Source organism: Leptonychotes weddellii, chromosome 1 (genome assembly GCF_054177405.1).
Source record: "Leptonychotes weddellii isolate Sample4059 chromosome 1, ASM5417740v2, whole genome shotgun sequence".
Classification (NCBI taxonomy): domain Eukaryota; kingdom Metazoa; phylum Chordata; class Mammalia; order Carnivora; family Phocidae; genus Leptonychotes; species Leptonychotes weddellii.
Genome location: NC_138369.1, coordinates 34211841 through 34232315, shown reverse-complemented (window position 1 = coordinate 34232315; position 20475 = coordinate 34211841). Strand labels below are relative to the sequence as shown.

The 20475-nt window shown below is 39.7% G+C and overlaps 1 protein-coding gene across 3 annotated transcripts in view; it reads right to left on the bottom strand.

Annotated features, from left to right (window-relative positions):
* The window catches only part of PPP4R2 (protein phosphatase 4 regulatory subunit 2), a 51518-nt gene extending 37031 nt beyond the window's left edge, over positions 1–14487 (bottom strand). The window contains exons 1-2 of one of the 3 annotated variants that reach the window (XM_006741664.3): positions 14214–14487; positions 13126–13207 (exon numbers count right to left, since the gene is read on the bottom strand). In XM_006741664.3, coding sequence (XP_006741727.2) covers positions 13126–13207; positions 14214–14247 — 116 coding nt within the window. In that variant the 5' untranslated portion in view covers positions 14248–14487. Of the gene's footprint in view, positions 1–13125; positions 13208–13603; positions 13623–14213 lie in introns of those variants that run through there. The other 2 variants (XM_006741663.3, XM_081820895.1) reach the window with 2 other exon arrangements.
* Positions 14488–20475: the final 5988 nt, after the last annotated feature.

Here is a 20475-nt window from a genome sequence, read left to right as displayed (position 1 = left end):
AAAGGAAAGTGAAAACAAGTATTACAGAATTAAATGCAAACTTGCAGAAAAAGCCCACATCTCAAAATTTCACACATCTTCAATTAGTTTTACTATTAATTATTGCAAAGTCCGACAAGTGTACATAAACACCACAGGTAAGATTAAATATTTTACTTACATTTAAATAAAAGAGTGTATTTGTTCAAAACTAAATTTAAAACAATAGGAACAATCTTAAGGTAAGTCCATTTTTGTGGGTGGTATTTTTATTCTTCCTGATTGAGTATCAGGACTCTAGGACATTTCTGCAATCTCAGAGTGCTCTCAGTATTCAGCCAACCAAAGAGCAAAATGTAGTTTTTTTCCCCCAAAATAACTGCTTTGTTTTGGCCTATTTACAAAGAAACAGGCCAGAAACAGATTGCGAAGAAAAATTTACAAAGACAAAATTTCAAATACAGTCATAAAAATTAAAGACACAGCTCACACTTTGTATCTGAAGTCCATTTTACTGATAAATATGACTACTTGTCTATGGAATGTGAGTAAAAAGACAGATATATGCCAGAAATAACAATTCAATCCAAACATTACAAAGACTATTCTTTGCTATATAGTCATGACCATCTTTCTTAAACAAAACTTGCTGCTTGAGACTGTCTTAAACGCAAACTATTCCTAACATATAGAAGTATAGTTACTTAGAAGTAACTTCATTAGGCTACTTTATTATTTTTATAATAAAAATCTAGCAAAAACCCTAAAAAACAAATCATAACTTCATAAATGAGGAAGACAGAAAGTATAATTGGTAATAAAGAAATGGAAAGATGCAGGCACAAAATAAAAGAAAGCAAATTAAAATGAGATACCATTTTTCATCTATCAGATTTTCAGATTTAAAAGCCCAATAATGCTCGGTGCTGACAGTGGTAGAGAAATAACTTTCACACAGTGCTGGTATAAGCATATGTTGAAAAACTTTTTAGAAGGCCAGCTGGCAATACCTGACAAAATAATAATGCACATAAACATCAACCTACAGATCCCATTCTTCCATCTGTGTCAATGTAAATATGCTCACTTAAGCACTTTTTGAATTGTTTTTTAACTGTAAACAACCTAAAGAACCATCAAAGGACAGGTTAGGTAAGTTACAATATACCCCTAACAATGGAATACTATGCAACCCATAAAAACAATGACGCAAACTTTTATGTTTTGGTAAGATATCCAAATACAGCAGGTAACAAGACAACCTGCAGAATCTTGATACTATGTTTTTAAAAAAGAATTAACACATATACATTTATATATACATAGAAAAATTGTTAATACATAAGAAACAGGTTAAAAGCATAGTTTTTTTGTTAGTACTAATGTAATAAAAAAATTTTTAATGAGACAAGCTTACCTAAGCAGTACTGATTTCCATAATCTTTGTACATGAGTTTTTTCACAGAATGGGCACAATATTTATTTAACTCATGTGATCCATTAAACTCAATATGCAGTTATTCTCACCAAATTTCTCCTTAACCAAAATAGGGATGTAAACAGAAAATACATGTATGGTAGTCTCTATATTCAAGATACTTAAAGTATTTAAGACTGAAAGTTTTAAGACAAGTATTTAAAATTTACCACCTGTTCACTCACCAAATATTTTGTCAGAAAATAATTTTTAAAGTGACCACATCCTGACTATGGCACTGATTTGTGATATCCTACAGCAACTAAGATAGCAAAATCAAATGTCAGACAATATTTACAAGAAGACTGGGTTAAGTGACAAGTATCCCTATGAACCTTCTAAAATAAACAGGGCAAGACTAGAGAGCTATCAATACCTATACAGGAAGGAGAGAAAGACTACTTGTCTTACAAGAGCTTATGAACAGGAAAACCCTGAATTTACTAACAGTACTTACTGAGGAAAAACTAGGCCACATTCTACCCACATTCAAGATTACTCACTGCAGAAATACTCTGCTGTGCAAAGTCCCTAGAAAAGGTGGACCTGTCTCCAGATAAAGAACTACTTTAAGACAAAATAGCCATAACCTCATAAATCACCCTGCAGTCACCATGGACAATATCCCTAAAATAAGACCAGAATAAAATAATCTGGAAAAATATCATATTCACTTTAGTACAAACAATTCTGAATAGAAATATTTCGTCAGCTAACAAGCTATCTCACCCTCTCTCTTAGAGATACACAATAGTGCAAAAATTACAAGTGTACTCGTAATAGCTCATACCTCTCAAATTTCAAATCCTTCTACAGCCTATTTTTCTCCAGTTTCATCACCTGTAAATGGAAACATTACCAGCTACCTCCCAATATTGAGAGGTTAAGATTTTTGGTTGACTAAGAATAACAAATCCAAAACGCATGTATTAAAAAGAAAGCTAGGCTCATACTTCCAACTAAAATATACATCAGTCTTATCACCTATATGCTTCAAATTTACACCTCTGCAAAATTATAATTACTAAAATTTTCAGCCTTTGAGGTTCCTGGAAAATAGTCTAAATCACTAATGTTAAGGGTATATCAAGTAGTTTACCTTACTGACTCTTCCAGTAAAGTATCTCCTGACACATTTTTTCTTAAATCACAAATTACCACACTCAACCTCCCCATACTTGCCACAATCCCCAGGAAACTATGTGACGTGTCAGTGCTTAGGTCGTATCATGGTACGCCACAAGGAAAGGAAAGCTGGACAGGTACATGAGGTCAGGATTAGATAAACAGCAAGAAAATCTTAGAAATAACTAGTAACACATTCCTGGTCAAAAGCATAATTTCAAATTCTAAAAGTTTTAAAAGAATTCTCAGAGTGCTTCAGTAAAGAGGAAAGATGTGAGAAGACAACAAGGGACAACGGGTATAAAAGTACAGGTTATGAGAGGATGTAAAGTCAGAATGCCTGAGTTTAAATTCCAATTCTGTCACTCACCAGATGCACTATCTTAAGACTTTTTAAGTTCTGTAAGTCTCAATATGCGCTTTTAAAAAGCAGAGATACCTACTTCAGAAAGTAGTTGTAAAGATCAAATTAAGATACACATATGAAACATTTGACAGTGTCTGTCACAAAATAAATGTCTACTAAGTTTGCCTTTTGGAAGAAAAAACACTTTAACCCAAAACACAAGTCCTATGTGAAAATTCTAGTCCCTTAAAGATAAATCCCAATTTCAGGTTCACAATTTTAAAAATCAGTCTAAGACTCTACAAAGGATTATTGAGAAGCACCACATTCAACGAGAAGTAACATTAGGAGAATAAAATTTTAGAAGGGTCAAAAATACTCAAGAGATACGCAGAACACGCAAGGAGCCTAAACAAATCACAGGGAGACAAGAAAAGAAAGTACAATGTACTGTATGTCTGAAAAAGTCTAAGTCAGATCTAGTTATAGCAAAAAAGGAGTATAAAATAGCTAAAGCAAAGTTTTGGAAAGCAAAATGAGTAACTAGCTCAGTCACAAGTATAAAGAAGCTTGATGAGATTTAGGAAAGTCTTGGGCCTGAACAGAGATCACTGTAACTGGTCAATGTTTTTCATTCTTAGAACTTCAGTAAGCTGCAAACCTTTTAAGTATCAAAATTGGTATTAAATAAATGTTATTTTTAGTACTAATTTTTATTTTCATATCAGTGTACAAACAAAATAAGGAATCTAAAATTTACTGAATACCTGCTATTTCAAAAAACTCTGTGAAGTGTTGTTCACATTTTCAGCTGGGGAGCTGAAGAAAAGAAGGCTTAGGTAACTAAACTGTTCCATCATGGTCATTCACATAGATTATATGAAACTAGAATTTTCGGGGCGCCTGGGTGGCTCAGTCATTAAGCATCTGCCTTCGGCTCAGGTCGTGATCCCGGGGTCCTGGGATTGAGCTCCACATCAGGCTCCCTGCTCAGCGGGAAGCCTGCTTCTCCCTCTCCCACTCCCCCTACTTGTGTTCCCTCTCTCGCTGTGTCTCTGTCAAATAATTAAAATCTTTAAAAAAAAAAAGAAAGAAAGAAATTAGAATTTTCACCCAGACTGTCTTCTAAGCTAGGGTCAAGCAGATTATAAACAGAGACAAGAGAGACACCCTGACAAATTCACCTCCAAGAGCATCTTCACTGTACCACAGAGCCTCTCAATAAAGCTTTTCTCCCCGCCCCCAACCCAAAGTCACACTGGTAAGTGGTGACAAAAAAGCCCTACTTACACTATCACATATATGGCACATTTTGGAAAAGCACTGGGAGCACTAGTACTATTATTTTACATCATTACTAATTTGACACTTAACTATTTTTCACTTTACAGTCAATGGTGTAATCTCTCAATAATACTCCATGTATTTGGTAGGCATGGACTTTGAGCTTGGGTTACAGAAGTGCCTATTACACAAGGTAGATTCCACACAAGCAGTGCCAAACCCAGGCAGCCTGATAATACAAACAGGACTGCTGTGGGTGAAACCAGAGAAAGCAAAGACGAGCAACTAAACACATCTAAAGGCCTAGCAGAAATGAAGATCTAAAATATATTTCTCAGACTCACTGGGTATTTTTAAAGTAAAATGCTTTCACAGACATATGTATTAAATGAAATAACAGCCAACATTCTCCTCTTCAACTGGCTATACTGTTTTAGTCACTGAATACCATTTAAGCGTTTTGTGTTTTGTTTGCTATTGATACTGAAACTTGATTTTGGTACAGAAATACAGATACAGGCTGAAGGATGCAGACACACAGACAGACACACACACAGACACACACACTTTCCCTCACAAACTCCCATATCATTAAAGTAAAAGACCAACAGTCTACAAAACAGAGGGAAAGCACAGTAAATTCTGGATCATAAAATTCTTAACTTCTTAGTAATAAGATGTTTTGAAGCAACATGAAGTTTCTGACAGACTTCCAGTAATAGTCCATAAGCATTATGAACTGATCAGCAGGCACAAAGAGGATCTCTGGATGTGGATAAAAACCACAGGTGTGTATACAGGTGACACTAAGAATGGCATCCTGCGGAACTGTGGCTCTGATGAATTAAGTGGTAACAGTGACTGGTCTTTCTCATCCAAGTATACACAACTGATTCTCCATTTTTTCTTTCTTTTTTGGTCTCCAAACCATTCACCTCTGCAACATACTCCCAACAGTTAGCATCTTTCACCCTCTGCAGACATTTTAACATCAACCACTATCACTGTGCCCCATTCTCCACTCTTAATCCCTATTGCTGCAATACCACCCCCAGGTAACTACTGCCACAACACAGACTCTAAGTTTTTCAAGCTGGGAGGAACCTTGGAGATCATTTATTACAAGCCCCTCATTCAGTATCTGAGCAAACTGTGGCCCAGAGTAATTTAAGTGATTTAAATAATGGGAAATAAAATAGTTATAGCAGCTTCCATTGGGGGAGGGGGGATGAGACGGGGTTGTCAGTGTGTCCCAGTCACTGTATTAAGCACTTCAGATGTATAATGAGGAAACGCACAGAGAACTCAGCCTTGGTCACAGAGTAAGTGGTAGAAGTAGGAATTCAAACCCAGGTCTTACGTTCTCTTGACTCAAACCAGAGCTCTTTCCAAAAGATAAAGTATACCTCAGACTTGTTTCTTAAACCAAATTCACTGTTTAGGCCCAATATATAGACAATTCTAATTTTTACTCCAAATTTTAATATTTACAGCTACATCCTCACAAGAGCTGAGGCAACTATACGGTAGAAACCCCATTTTTCAAGTGAGGAAACAAGCTGACAAATAATGTGCCCAAATTCACACAGAGAAGTCTCCAAGCTAAATTCAGAATTCAAGCCATGCTCCTTCCAAGAATATTACCACATGCTAACTCTCATGAAATTATGGGACTAGCCAACTACCAGTAAAAATCTGGACTGAACATGGAAAATATGAGCTCACCTCCACACCAAAGATATTTAAAATTTGAAATTAACTCTACTCAGAAAACAAAGTTGGCATGCATCAACAGATTTTCTGCAGTATACATGACACGTCAGGTTTATAGCATGATGTGACAAAACAAATGAAAATGACTACGATTTTCTTCATGTTCATACCTTAATCACTGCAGTTATTGGAATATTTGAAACAGAAGGGCATCCACTTAACTAATATTTAATGAAAATCTACTGTGCTTTCTCTATGTACCACTGTGATGGTGGTACATGACAGGATTTTAGTTGACACATGGAAAATTCATATTAAGTATATATTTTAGTATTTATAGGTTTTAAAGTCTAATGCAACAAACCAGTGGTTTCAAATCTTCTTTCTCACAAGGGGAAAAAAATTAACATAGTGATTATATTTCTGTGAAGGAGTAAAACAAAGGCTTAACTTCTATAATATTTTCCTATATTGAAAAAAATCTAAAAAAAGTAAGCCAAACTAGAGAAGAGTATTAAATAATTATATAGATGTTACAAGGATGTGGCAAATATTATGAAGACAGTATAGGAGACTGACATTTTTTTTTTTTAAGATTTATTTTGGGGAGAGTGACAGTGTGCACACATGAGCAGGAGGGGCAGAGGGAGAGAATCCCAAGCAGAGCCCCAACTCAGATCATGACCTGAGCAGGAACCAGGAGTTGGCTGCTCAACCGACTGCGACTGCACCACCCAGGTGTCCTGGGAGACTGACATTTTAGAAACAATGTTCAGTAAATACTATGTTGACAAAACAAAATTCCCTCAAGAAACCCACTGAAGAATTTAACATCCTCATTCACTTAAGGAGATTTTATTTACAATAATGAGGTCTCAGCTATTGATAACTACTTTTAAGTAACCTAAATTTTATTTTCTTGCTGTTATGTCAAAATTGCTCAACACAAAGAACTTGAAACTGCAGGGGGCGGGTAGGGGGGTGGGGACAAAGCCGACTCAATATAAGCACAGTCAACACAGTAACTACTATTTATTGAGCATTTACTGTTTACCAATCAATGTGCTAAGTCTTCCATGTATTAAGTACTTATGCTATGAGATACTATTATTTCTATTTTATAGGTGAGGAAACTAGTAAGTTTTCATAAGTGTAATTATGAGAGGTTGACAGTGCTACTGTAGTTTTCTCTCTCTCCAAAACCCCTTATCAGACATAACTAGACAGCAAAACCAAAAACTAATGAACAAAAAACATTTACAATAAAACTACCTGAAAAAACAAAACAAAAACTAGCTGAGAAGGTAGCGAACCTCACAAACCCCGAAGAATAAAAGGTTCAGAAAAAATGACAGTCACATGACCTGTACCTTATCAGGTTCTGAACTAGAGAAAGTAGAGAGAAGTCCTGGTGCACGTGAAGGGCCTAGGAATAGGAGAACCACAAAACTGTCAACCAGCATTCACTAGAAATCATGACAGGTCAATCTGAGACCAGCAGCTGGAACTGAATGGGTTTTGCCCACTCCACTAGTGAGTGAACAAAAAGGACCCACAGTGAAAGCTGAAAGACAGCAGCAGTCTTGCTCCAACGTGATCCTGAAGGTGACCCACCAGGGCTCCCATCCAGAGATAACCCAGCATGTGGAGAAGAGGACAATAAAGATGAAGGAAAGACAGGGTCCAAATAAGAGTAGGAGTGGAAAAGAGAACCTGGAAATTTCAGAAAGCAAACTCCATGTTCTTAAACACTTTACAAAACAATGAGAAAGCTCTGTGAAGTTAGGAAAGCTACTCTGAACCATATTTCCTCCTCAAAGGTCAGGAAAACTAATTTCATGTAAAAATGTACAAGAGAAAAATACCAACGTCAAACCCAGTACAAAGTAAATATAAGAAAAAAAGAGAATAAGGAGAACAAACATCCCTACAGACAATGAAAGGAACCTAGAAAGACTTGTCCAAAAACAGATCAAAACTGTATGATACTACTTCAAGATGAGCTAAAGACATTGAGAAAAATGATACATGTCAGAAAATGAGTTTTAGAATAGAATTTGGCAAATGATTAGAAATTTAAAAAATTACTTCAGGAAACAGACTAAACTAGTACATGAGAATGAAAGAACATAACGGATATCACAGTAAAAGTTCTTTAAAGGAAAAAAATTTTAAAAATCAAAACAGAATTTAAAATTTCACCTTGAAGACACTATCAAGAGAATAAAAAGAAAAGCCATGAAGTTGTAGCAAGTACTTGTAAATCCTATGTCAGATAAAGGTCTTGCATCTGTAACATATAAAGAACTCTCAAAAACCATTAAGAAGGGGCGCCTGGGTGGCTCAGTCGGTTAAGCGTATGCCTTCGGCTCAGGTCATGATCTCAGGGTCCTGGGATCAAGCCCCACATCGGGCTCCCTGCTCGGCAGGAAGCCTGCTTCTCCCTCTCCCACTCCTCCTGTTTGTGTTCCCTCTCTCGCTGTGTCTCTGTCAAATTAAAATAATAATAATAATAATCTAAAAAAAAAAAAAAACAGTAAGAAAACAACTCAATTTTTAAATGGACAAAGACTTGAAGAACCAGTTTACCAAAGAAGATACAGGAATAGCAAATAAACACATGAAAACATACTCAACATGATTAGTCATTAGGGAAATACAAATTAAAACCACTTTGCAATATGTGCCTAAGAGAATGACTACAGCAAAAAAGGACCATACTAAATGTTGAAAAGGACGTGGAGAACCTTAACTCAACTCCCATTAATACTGGTGGGAATGCAAACTGGTGCAATGACTCTAGAAAACAGTTTGGCAGTTTCTCAAGTTAAACATACACCTACCATATGATCCAGCCATTCCACTCCTAGGTTTTTATCCAAGAAAAAAGAATGCATATGTCCATAGAAAGATTTGTACACAAATGTTCATAGCCACTTTTTGATAACAGAAAAAAATGAAAATAACTGAAGTGTCCATCAACAAGTGAATGTATAAAAAACCTGTAGGATATCCACATAATGACTACTACTCAGAAATAAAAAGGAATGAACTGCTGAAATCCGAACATGGACCTCAATTATGTTGAATAAAAGAAGCCAAAGAATACAAACTCTATGATTCCATTTATATAAAATTCTAGAACAAGCAAATTAAAGTGACAAAAAGTAGATCTTTAGTTGCCTGAGGGGAGAGGAGCACACCCAGGGAAGGAAAATTACAAAAGTGCATGAGGAAACTTCTGGGAATAACGAATGGGTATGTTCACAATCTTGAGTGTGCTCAAAGTTTGAGTACAGATGTCAAAATTTAGCAAACTATATATTTTCAATAAATGAAGTTTACTGTACCTCAACAAAGATGTTTTTTAACAAAACAAGAATAAGGAAAAAGAATTCAGGACAAAATAACAAATACTGAAGACATGCAAAGATGACTGACATAGCAATACAAGGAGTCCCTGAAAAAGAAAACCAAAGCAAATAATTTTATTTCCTGGAATTAAAAAAAAGATATGAAAAATTTGAAAATACATGTTAAAAGAGCACACCACGTACCTGAGTATACTGACCCAAAATGCCCAACACTAAAACAAAGTTCAGAAAAATTACTGCACTTAACTGAAAAAAATTCCTTGGGAATCTAGGCAAAAAGAGTACACAGCTTTTAAATAAAGAAAATTAGATTATCATCTGATTTTTGACAGGAACTCTGAGTTGAGGGGAAACAATGGAATTAACATATTTAAGCTACTCAAGGACAAAAATTGAGAACCAAAGATTTTATTTCCAAAATGACCTCCAAGAATAAAGGACACTGTTAAAAATATATAAATATATATATACATAGTAATAATTAAAACTCAGGAAATGTTCCCATGAGCTCTGCCGAAGCTCAGAGCTTCTACTAGAAAATGAACTTCAGACAACCAAACTGACTAGAGATATTGACCTAAGGACTGGTGGTGAGCATCTGATACAGAGCTACTATAAAAGAATGAATGATGGTTCAAAGAAACTTATATAATAGCTATATGCTCAGATGATGTAGACACAACTACTTTTCTGAAATGGGGGTTACAAATTGGGAGAGTGTATGAACAATTTTGATGTTCTTAGTAATTACACTGGTGATGTTGGTATTATTATTATTAGACTTTTCCCGTGTCCTTGAGAACCAGAATTGTTGGGGTGGAAGAGGTAAAACACTGTAGTCCTGATTTTGAATTGGAAGCATCAGTATGAATCACTTAGTATTTTATTAGTTCTGTCCACTGAAGAGGCTAGAAACCATGACCAACTCAGTTATAATAAGCATCTCTAGTCTCCAGGTTGTAGTCTTTAAACACCACTTCCCACTAAAAGACATGGCTTGAGAAATGTCTGATTCTAGGTCTGGGCAGGAATGAGCTTAGCCCATATACTAATACCAGAGACTATGGACGCTATTAAAGACTACCAAGAGTCAAGTCAAAAGGACTCTGGAATCAAATGAAAGAGGCTCCCACAGGCCAAACACCGGACAATATGACCATCAAAAAGAGTAATTGCAACTAAAACTTATCAAATGTTTAAATCCACCTTCTGTTTATTCAGCACATAATATATACTTGGCATTAAGTTACAAACTGTTACCTTCGGTAAAGTGTCCTTTAAGGAAATGTCCCATTTTCAGGACAAAGTAACCTTTTCAACATAAAATTAATTTTTTGAAGTAGCCAAAACCAACAAATCTGGGGATTGTTTTAGATAGATAATCTCTGTCTTCATTACAGTTTAGTATGCCATGTTTTGGCATCTTTCCCAACTTCCTACATTAGATGTGTAAAGGTAATTTTTTCAAAGACCAAAAAGGAAAACTGCTCGGGCGCCTGGGTGGCTCAGTCGTTAAGCGTCTGCCTTCGGCTCAGGTCATGATCCCAGGGTCCTGGGATCGAGCCCTGCATCGGGCTCCCTGCTCCGCGGGAAGCCTGCTTCTCCCTCTCCCACTCCCCCTGCTTGTGTTCCCTCTCTCTCTCTGTCAAATAAATAAATAAAATCTTAAAAAAAAAAAAAGGAAAACTGCTCTAGTACTCTTTAAATTTTCCTACAACCTCCTGCTCAGTAAAAACCTACACTCTAATTTTAAAATCTCTCTAAAGCTAAAAACACAAGTGTCAAATTGGGCTTTTTTAATGAAAAATAAATAGCTTAGGCTGTCACTGATTTTTATCCATGAACAAAGTCCACATATCTCTTCTGTTAATGATTTCTTGCTATAATGTATCAATGAAAATAAAAACTATGGAATTCTTCTCTCTAGCAACCTATCCATCCTAAAACACCAAAGAGATCTGATCTGTTCTTTACATTTTCTTGTTAAATCTTAGAAGTTAGACAAAGCTCAGTTTAACCATAAAATAGATGACAGAAACTTGCAAATTTCAGAATCAAAAGGCATGCTCACGTTGATTAAAAACAAAAAGATTAAAGCTAAATGTGTAAACACCAGCTGCTTTAATGATAAATTTAAAAATACTTTCCAAACTCTGTATCTAACACCACCATTTTAATACAAAATATTATTAGTAAATGTTAAAAACAAAACAAAACAAAAATGGGGGGGGTGAGTAAGGGGTGGACCTTGTTTAAGTCCTCTACCAACACAAAATAATCGTCCACAAAAATCAGGTGCAAATTCCCTAGCCACATGGTGATCCAGTCTGACAGGATATTAAGTTTTCTTTCAGAAGTTTTCAACTATTTACAGCCAATGTAGTTTATCAAAAGAGAAGACAGTTTGTACAGACCTGATAAGGAGAAGAGGTTTTAAGTATTTATCTCCAAATAGTTTGATATAGTCTTGTGTATCAAAACTCTGAAAATAAAAGCTTCTCCTTTTGATATTGTAGGGGGATAAGTCTGGACCAACTAACAATTTGAAAGAAATAGAGGCAACCTAAGAATTTCTGAGTTAGGGATTAATTTATTTTTGAAAGCTGGCAACTAGTCATTTTTAAGCTTATCTACATAAGTACCAGTTATGTTGCATCAATTTTTAAAATCAAGATGTTCTAAGAGAGACAATAATTCAGAAGCAAATATAATTTTTTTTTCTAAAGGGTTCCACTTTTTAAGTGGAATAAAAATGTAAGATTGACCACTTCACAGACACATTCTTAAGCTGACTGGTAATTTTAATAAAGCACTATGGAGACTCAGCTTATCTACATGATTACTAAATCAGAGGGTCTTTTTTCCTTTCTAAAATTAGGCTAGTTATTAGAAGGCTACATATATTACAACCACAAGCGAATCTGGTGAGAAATGAACATCTGCTAATAAAGCCCAAGAAAGTATACATCACTTGCTGAAGCTTACACTCATAGTAGGCCTCAAAAAGAATTTTAAAAATAGACAAGACCTAGGGGAGCCAAAAGAAAGCTCATTTAGTAACACTGCGCCCAAAGAAACCTTTCTCCTTCCTACTCCCCACCCCCTACAAAAAAAGAGTACAAGGAAGTCACCAAATCTGTACTGCTTTCTACAAATTAACTTAGTGATGGCAAAAACACTCCTGCAACACAACCTACACACACAATGAACTGGAGTGGTAGTTATGAACACAGTCCTAACTTCATAGTGTAAGTTTCAGATTCAAAACATTTGGGAACAAGCCTAATAAAATGCTGAGCATATGTAACAAGTTAGCTATCCTAGAAAGTTTACAGGACAGTCAAAACTGTAGCATCTGGAATTTGTCAGATAATTACCCTAAGTCCTCAAAAGAATAAACAGAAGTGACACTTCAAACACCCACATATATAAATATGACAACAAAAGGTTGGATACAGGACAATATGAGAAAATACCACCAACAAAAAAAAACTGAGACAGAATCAAAGCCACAAAGTTCTGGAAATAAGCCTGTTTGTTAGGGCCAAAAAGGGTCATGACAGGATAGGCATTCTTTTCTCTAGCTCTTCAGACTAGTAAATTCTAAATCTACAAAAGCATAAATATAAAGAAAATTTTAACAAAATTTTAAAACTCATTACAGATATGCATAAGGGAAATAAAACTTACGCGCTTAGTAAATGCTTTAAATAAGCAGAGCTTGTACAGCTGTACAAAGATTATTGAATTCTTCTGAAATACACTTTTTTCCCTCTCCTAAGCAATTCTGAATGGACCCTAAGAACGAATACATGTTTTCAACTCACATGGTCTCTCCAGTCTTGGCTACATGACAAAGAAACTGATCCAGGACAGGACAAACTTCCTTTTTTCCCCTCTTCTCAAAATCTAAATAAGGGAAGAAAGAAAAATTATCAGTATTTTCAAAGTCCATCAACCATTTCCAGTGCACTGTAAAAACAAACTTTTCTCCCAGTCCTTCCTCAAATATTAAGAAGCAGTTTAAAAAAAAAAAAATCTGCCTCTCAACCAAATATCCACCTCCGACTCGAAGTTCTACTTCCAACATTGGTTTCTTCACGTTGTAACAAGAATCCTCCTAAAGGGGGCACTCAACTTCTCCACAAAGCATCCATGCAGTGTTTCTCAAAGTGTGGTCCGGGGGAACACCAACATCAGATTTATCTGGGACACCAGTTAAAATACAAATCCCAGGCCCCATCCCCCATAAATTGTTTATCTAGGTAAAGTTCATAAATGTGCGTCTTAAGAAACTGCAGCTACCTCACGCAGCCGTTTCCAAATGATTTTGGATGTCAATGCATAATTGTGAAAACGCTGAAATCACACGCTATTCTAAGTTTGAGAACCACCGTTCTCAAGCCTGTTGCGTGGAAGGCGACCACCTGAGAATTACGGCGCGTGGAGGAATGACTTTAGAAGCTCTGTAAAAGACTTCCTGAGACGCTTTAAAGTTGCTCTGCCGCCCTCTTCCCCCCCACCCCCGCCCCCCCAAACCTTCTACTTTTTCTCTCACCCCGACGCCTGGCGTGCGGGGGCCTGACGGAAAACGGAGCCTACCCGTAAGGGGGCTGCGGACCCACGACCTCTCCCCGGAGGGGTGGGCGAGAGACTGGGGCCACTACCAGAGCTTCCCCGGCTCCCCTCCCCCAGCCCAGACGCCGGCGGCCGACACAAAGCCCAGAGCGGGGCGGGAGGGAGCTGCCCACAGGGCTCCCCGCCCCTGGGGAGGTGGGAGGGGGATGGGAGCCGGGGAAGCGCCCCCCCCTCCCCGCTCCAGCCCGGCCCGGCCCCTCGGAGCCCCCTGCCCAGAAAGAGAGGAGAGGGGACCACGGAGGGTGAGGAGGAAGGGAGAGGGGGCAGCTACTCCCACCTTTCAGCGCCTCCTGCAGCCTCTCGACGTCCATGGCTTCCCGGAGTCCCTCACAGCCTCCGCCTCCCTCCGCGGGTCTCCCGGGGACCGGAACGCCTCCCCCCACCCCCCCGACGCCCTCCCCCTCCCTCGCACACACTCCGGCACGCAGGCGACCGGGGGGGGCACCGAAGGGAGCCGGGGGAAGCGAGCGAGAGAGCGAGACCGAGAGAGCGAGCACCTCCCCGAGCCGCTACCACCAGCCCTCCAACATGGCGCCCGGCACGTCACCGCGCGCACGCTCCCCGCCGCCGTCCTCGCGCCCGCCGCGCGCCCCGACCCGGAGCCCGAGAGCGCGTGCGCGGCGGAGGCGTGCCCCCTGGGCAGGGCCCGAGACCCGGCAGGCACCCGCTGCTCCGCCTTCCCGGTGGTGGTGGACCCTGGCTTGCCTGAGCTGTACTCCAGGAGGAATGGTCGCGGCCCGGGGCTGCAGACCCACTCCGTAGATTTGAGTCCGTGCCGTTCGCTAGCTGTGTGATGTTGAGCAATTTCCCGAGCCTCTCTGAGCCTTACTTTCCCGGTCCGTGCAATGAGGGCACTAGTGTCGACCACCCTGTACAGTTGCTGGGAGAATTAAGTACAGCCATCAGAGTACGCATTAAAAAAAACAGTGTTATTAATAATCCTACCAAGAATGCCTCCCTGCCTGAACTCATCATTGACCTACCTTGAAGAGAAGCGATACATACAAAAAAGAGATTAAAAATTTAGGGATTGCAACCATCTGGATTCAAAGCCCAATTCGACTATTCCTGTGTGACCCTGGACTGGTTATTTAAACTGACAGAACCTCAGTTTCTTCACCTACAAAATGAGGGTTTGTAAAACACCCCTGAGGCTTGAGTGAAATGGTGACTATGAAGCATTCAGCACGGTGCCTAAAACTTGTAAGCCCTGCCTGGGTTAACGTGGCTGCTGTTGGTTTTTGTTTCTTTTTTTTCTTAAAGATTTTATTTATTTATTGTCATCATGATTTGGATTGCATTACATAAGCACCCAGGGAGTTAGGGCGGGACCTCAGAAGTCCTCTCCAACCCTAACGTTTCACAAATGGGAAAGCTGAGGTGTAGAAAGCTAGTCTGGCAAAACGACACCAGAACCCAGAACATCTGGCTCCCGGCCAGTGTGTTCATTTTTATTATCTTCTCTTGTCTCTGAGCTTTTCAGGGAAAAGATACTGAACTGTTCCACCTTGTCTTCTGAAAGGCTAGCACAAAGCCATGAAAGGGAGGAAGGAGAAGAAGGAAGAAGGGCAGGAGGAAAGAAGGCTATTTTTGACTTGTGTTAGAAGGTGTGAATTTGGACACAGTGCTCCCAACTGCTGACCCTCTTAAAGATAAGTGGCTCTGACCCTGACCCTGACCCTGGGTGGCAGATGTAGGCAAAAGCTCCCCCAAACCCAAAATACTTCTCATTTTGCAATCAGAGAACCAGTCCCTAGTGTCTTTAGACCCTTTCATTGTTCAGAGCATCCAGTTAAATAGCCTTGCAGAGGGATGTATGAGGGTGGCATCATCAAATATACACCCTTACCGTGCACTGCATTTATTTTATCATGGTCCCTTCTAGTCTAAAAGGGCCTATTCTCTGGATAGCAAAGCCTAACCCCCCTTCTCTCTGCCACCCTGTCCTCTGTCTAGGCGGGTCTCTTTTTTGTAAGACCTGTGTGAGACCATATAGTTACTACTAGCCATACGTGGGTATTTAAATTTTAATTAAATTTTTAAAAAATTTAAAACTCAGTTCTTGAGTTTTTCAATATATTTCATTTCTCAGTCACACTAGCCACATTTCAAGAGCTCAATAGACACATGTGACTAATGGTTTCTGTATTGTCCAGCACAGATCAAGAAAATCTCATGATCAAGGTGCCCTGGTGGCTCAGTCAGTTAAGCGGCTGAGTCTTGATTTTGACTCAGGGCAAGATCTCAGGGTGGTGAGATCAAGTCCTGGGTGGTAGGGCTCTGCGCTCAGCAGGGAGTCTGCTTGAGATTCTCTCCCTCTTCCTCTGCCCCTCCCCCTGTGCATGCTTGGGTGTGCTCTCTCTCTCTTTTTCTCTCCCTCTCTCTCTCAAATAAATAAATAAATCTTTAAAAAAAAATAAAAGAAAATCCCATTATCACAGAAAGTTTTCTTGGTTAGAGAACATACCATGCTAATTTCTTCCATCTTGCCTTGCCCCTTTTTCATCAGCTGTTCCCCTCACTTGGAGATGCCTTGACTTCGAAATGTTGGAGAAAGTCTATGATACGAGGCAAAGTACACAAAACAGTGACAGACTAAGGGAATCAGGGAAAGTATCCCAGGAGGAACTAGTGTTTAAGCTGAGACCTGAATTGTGAGAGGAAGGTAGCCAAGGGAAGTGGAGAGGAGAAGCTTGAAAACAGAAAAACCATAGGTGCACAGGCTTTGAAACGAGAAAGAACTAGATGGTTTCTGAAGAGTCATAGGAAATTCAGTCTGCCCTAAATTGAGAGTGCAAGGGCAGAAGAGGCAAGACATGAGGCCAAAGCATTACTTCCTTTGGTTCATTTCTTCCTTCTTCCTTGGAATTCTCCTCTTGCCAACGTGCATCCCAGTCTCTGTGATTGCTAGAGCCTCCTACTGACACTAGTTCCACTGGAGGAAAACAGAATACAAATGTGACAGCCAGCTTCCACCATCACCCCCAGTGATCCTTGCCTCCTGGGATTCATGCCCTCCTGTAGTCTCCTACAGAGTTGGCTGGGGTGACCAATAAAGTATAGCGGACTTCTGAAGCCAGGCCATGGAAAGTGCTGTGGCTTCTGCCTCACTATAGTGGAAGCCAGCTTCCCTGTCATTAGAATACTAGAGCAGCCCTGTGAAAAGGCCCAAAAGTAGAACTGAGGCCTTCGATGTGGGTCACCAGCCCCAGGAAATCCTTCGAATGACAGCAGCCCGAGCTGCCATCCAGACCTCAGCCTTATGAGGGGGTCCCAAGCCAGAACCACAGATCTAAGTCGCTTCTCAATTCTTGATCCACAGAAACTATGAAAGATGAAAAGTGTCTATAATTGTGTTCAGCTTCTAAATTCTGAGATAATTGCTAAACAGCAATAGATAACTAATGTAAGAAATGAGAATATTAATAGTAATAGCTAACATTTACTCAGTATTTTCTATGTGTCTAATATTCTTCTAAGCACTTTACAAAAATGTCTAAATTCATCCTTGCAAATATCCTATGAGATTAGTGATATTACCCCCACTTACAGGAGAGAAAACAGGTATAAGAGGTGAACCAGCTTGCCCAAGTTCACACAACTAATACACGGGAAGGTGACTGACCCACGATTCAAATCTAGAGTCACTGCAGAGCCTTTGAAATCTTTCTTGTCCTGAAGAAGGTTGCAAACTACCCAGAGAGGTAAGATGTGTGCACAGACTCTGAGGCAAAGTAGAAGGCAAGTATGCAAATAGGTGGTCAAAGTCCTGTGAAATTTCCTCCAGGCAGGGATGGAAGTTGCCTTTTAGAAGGGCCTCGCTCAAAGGTTGCAAAAGATTAGCACCAATAGGGAAGAAGCTTCCAGGCAGAGGGCGTGGTATTAACCAAGCAAATAGTCCTTGAGGGTCTGCTAGGTACTGGGGAAATGACGGACCTTAAACAAACATGAACCTGCAGGAAGACTGGCCCATTGCTCTGAGTGTATGCAGGAGAGAAAAAGCTGAACTTATGAAGAGAGATACACAGTAGGAAGTGGAAGAAGGAGACAGAGAAATGGGAAAGAGAAAACACCTGTAACTATATCAGAGAAAGTGAGCAAGGATGTTCTTAAAACCCCAGAGAGAATTACTGCAGTTTGTCCATCCCTCTGAGATGAGTCTGTGGGAAGGGACAAAAACAGGGAATTGTAGAAAAGTCTAGAAAAACCACACTGCATCTACAAGGGCTGGAGAACAGGGAATAGACAAGGTTAAAATACCACAATAAAAAGCCATGGAGGCTCTTTGCTTTTCATGGCCTTTTATTCATGCCTTGTAGTCCTTACTTGTATATCACGGTGGATACCAAGATGAAGCTGAGGTAGGAAGGTGGACAAATGAAGATGAGTACAATTTTCTGAATAGGTAAGAGGGTAGCTTCACATATCATCAGGGTTAACTTTTTTCCAGACACTTTCAAGAGCTAACAGTTTTTTATTGGAAATAAGGGTAACAAAGGTCTGCTCGGAAAGACCCTCGGTTGTTTTCTCTGGCACCATGACGGGTGTGATTGCTGACGGCAGCCATGTTGGGCTGAAGAGTACCGATAGGAGAAGAGTAAGGACTGCCTAGGTGGATGACTTAATTAAGGTGGACAGTGATAATGGGAGTTCGCTTCAAATTGTGTGAAAGAAAAGGGGAATTTATTAGGAGAGAAGGGTATTCTATGGGATCCAGGATTCTCACCAAACCCATTAGCCATTCTCTTCTTCAGCTCTGCACATCTTTCTCTCTCCCTCTCTCTCTGAATCAGTGTTTACTGCTCACAAAAAGATGCCCTCATTTCCAAGGACTTGCTAAGATAAATAACCAGTATCTCTCAGTCACAACCCGACTTGGGCCAAGTGCCCACTTAGCTGTGGCCTGGAATGCAAGGTCTCCCGGTGTAAACCTGAATGCTTTGGCCATGAATGTGGGACAGCAGGGCCAGGCAATGGAGAATTCCCAGGGAAGTAGTGGGTGTGGTGACCAGAGAACCACAGAGATGACTACAAAGAGGGGCCTGATCGACCCTAACCAAACTCACACAGGAGGCAGGATGGTGCCCTGTGGAGCTCAAGCCATTGAGTAATCTGAAAGAAAGCTCATCCTGACTGTGGGTGTTGTTTATAAACACAATCCCATCATCCTATGTAAGAGTACAGTCCAGTGTGGGCAAGAAACTGCACATCCCTCTCTTCCTCAGGCAGGGCTAGATAGGTACTAATCAATTCTTGCTACCAAAGTCCACTTTTTAGCCTAGTTTCTCCCACTCTCTCTCTCTCATATATTATATGTATATATACTGTGATGATTAATTTTGCATGTCAACTTGTCTGAGCCACAGAGTGCCCAGATATTGGGTCAAGCATTATTCTGGGTGTTTTCGGATGAGAGTAATATTTAAACCAGTAGACTAAGTAAAGCAGACTGCCCTCCCTAATGTGAGTGGGACTCATCCAATCAGTTGAAAGTCTGAATAGAACAAAAAGCTAACACCTCCCTCCCACCCACCCCGTCAAGTAAAGAAAATTCTTTCTGTCCAATAGCTTTCTAAGTGGGTCATTGGCGTTTTCCTGCCTTTGGATTCAAGCTGAAATACTGACTCTTCCTGGGTCTCAGGTCTACTGGCCTTTGGACTAGAACTACACCATTGGCTCTCCTGGGCCTTCAGACTCAGACTGGAATTAAACTATTGGCTTTCCTGGGTTTCCAGCTTGCAGATTGACCCTGAAGATCTTGGGGCTTTCCAGCCTCCGTAATCCACCAATTATTGGAAACCAATTCCTTATAATGAACACACATACACACACCCTATTGGTTCTGTTCCGCCACAGAACCCTGACTAATGCATATACACATACAAGATTCAAGAGTTGAATATGATAAAAGGAAATGGTATACTGCTTAAAAGAAAGGGTCTAACATCAAACAGATCTGGGTTTAATTTCTGGCTTATCATTTCCTAGCTGAGTGAACTCTGGTAAATGATTAATATCAAAAGGCCCCAACTTCCTGATCTGCAAATTGGCCATAGTGATAGTACCTCAGTCATAGCTTTGCTGTGAGAATTAAGCAAGTGACCTGATTCAGTCAACAGGAGCTATTGCTGTTACTTCGGTTAAGAATTACAAAAATAGTATTGCTGATTTCGTTTCCTTTTTAAAAAAATAATTTCAAACTCACAAATACGTTGGAAATACTACAGAATGTTTTTTTTATTTTTTTATTTTTATTTTTATTTTTTTTTTAAGATTTTATTTATTTATTTGACAGAGAGAGACACAGCGAGAGAGGGAACACAAGCAGGGGGAGTGGGAGAGGGAGAAGCAGGCTTCCCGCCGAGCAGGGAGCCCGATGCGGGGCTCGATCCCAGGACCCTGGGATCACGACCCGAGCCGAAGGCAGACGCCCAACGACTGAGCCACCCAGGCGCCCCTGTTTTTTTTAAAAAACCACGTTAGAGTAACTTGTCAAACACATTCCTCCAAGCTCCTGAAATTAAAATCCTCTTACTATG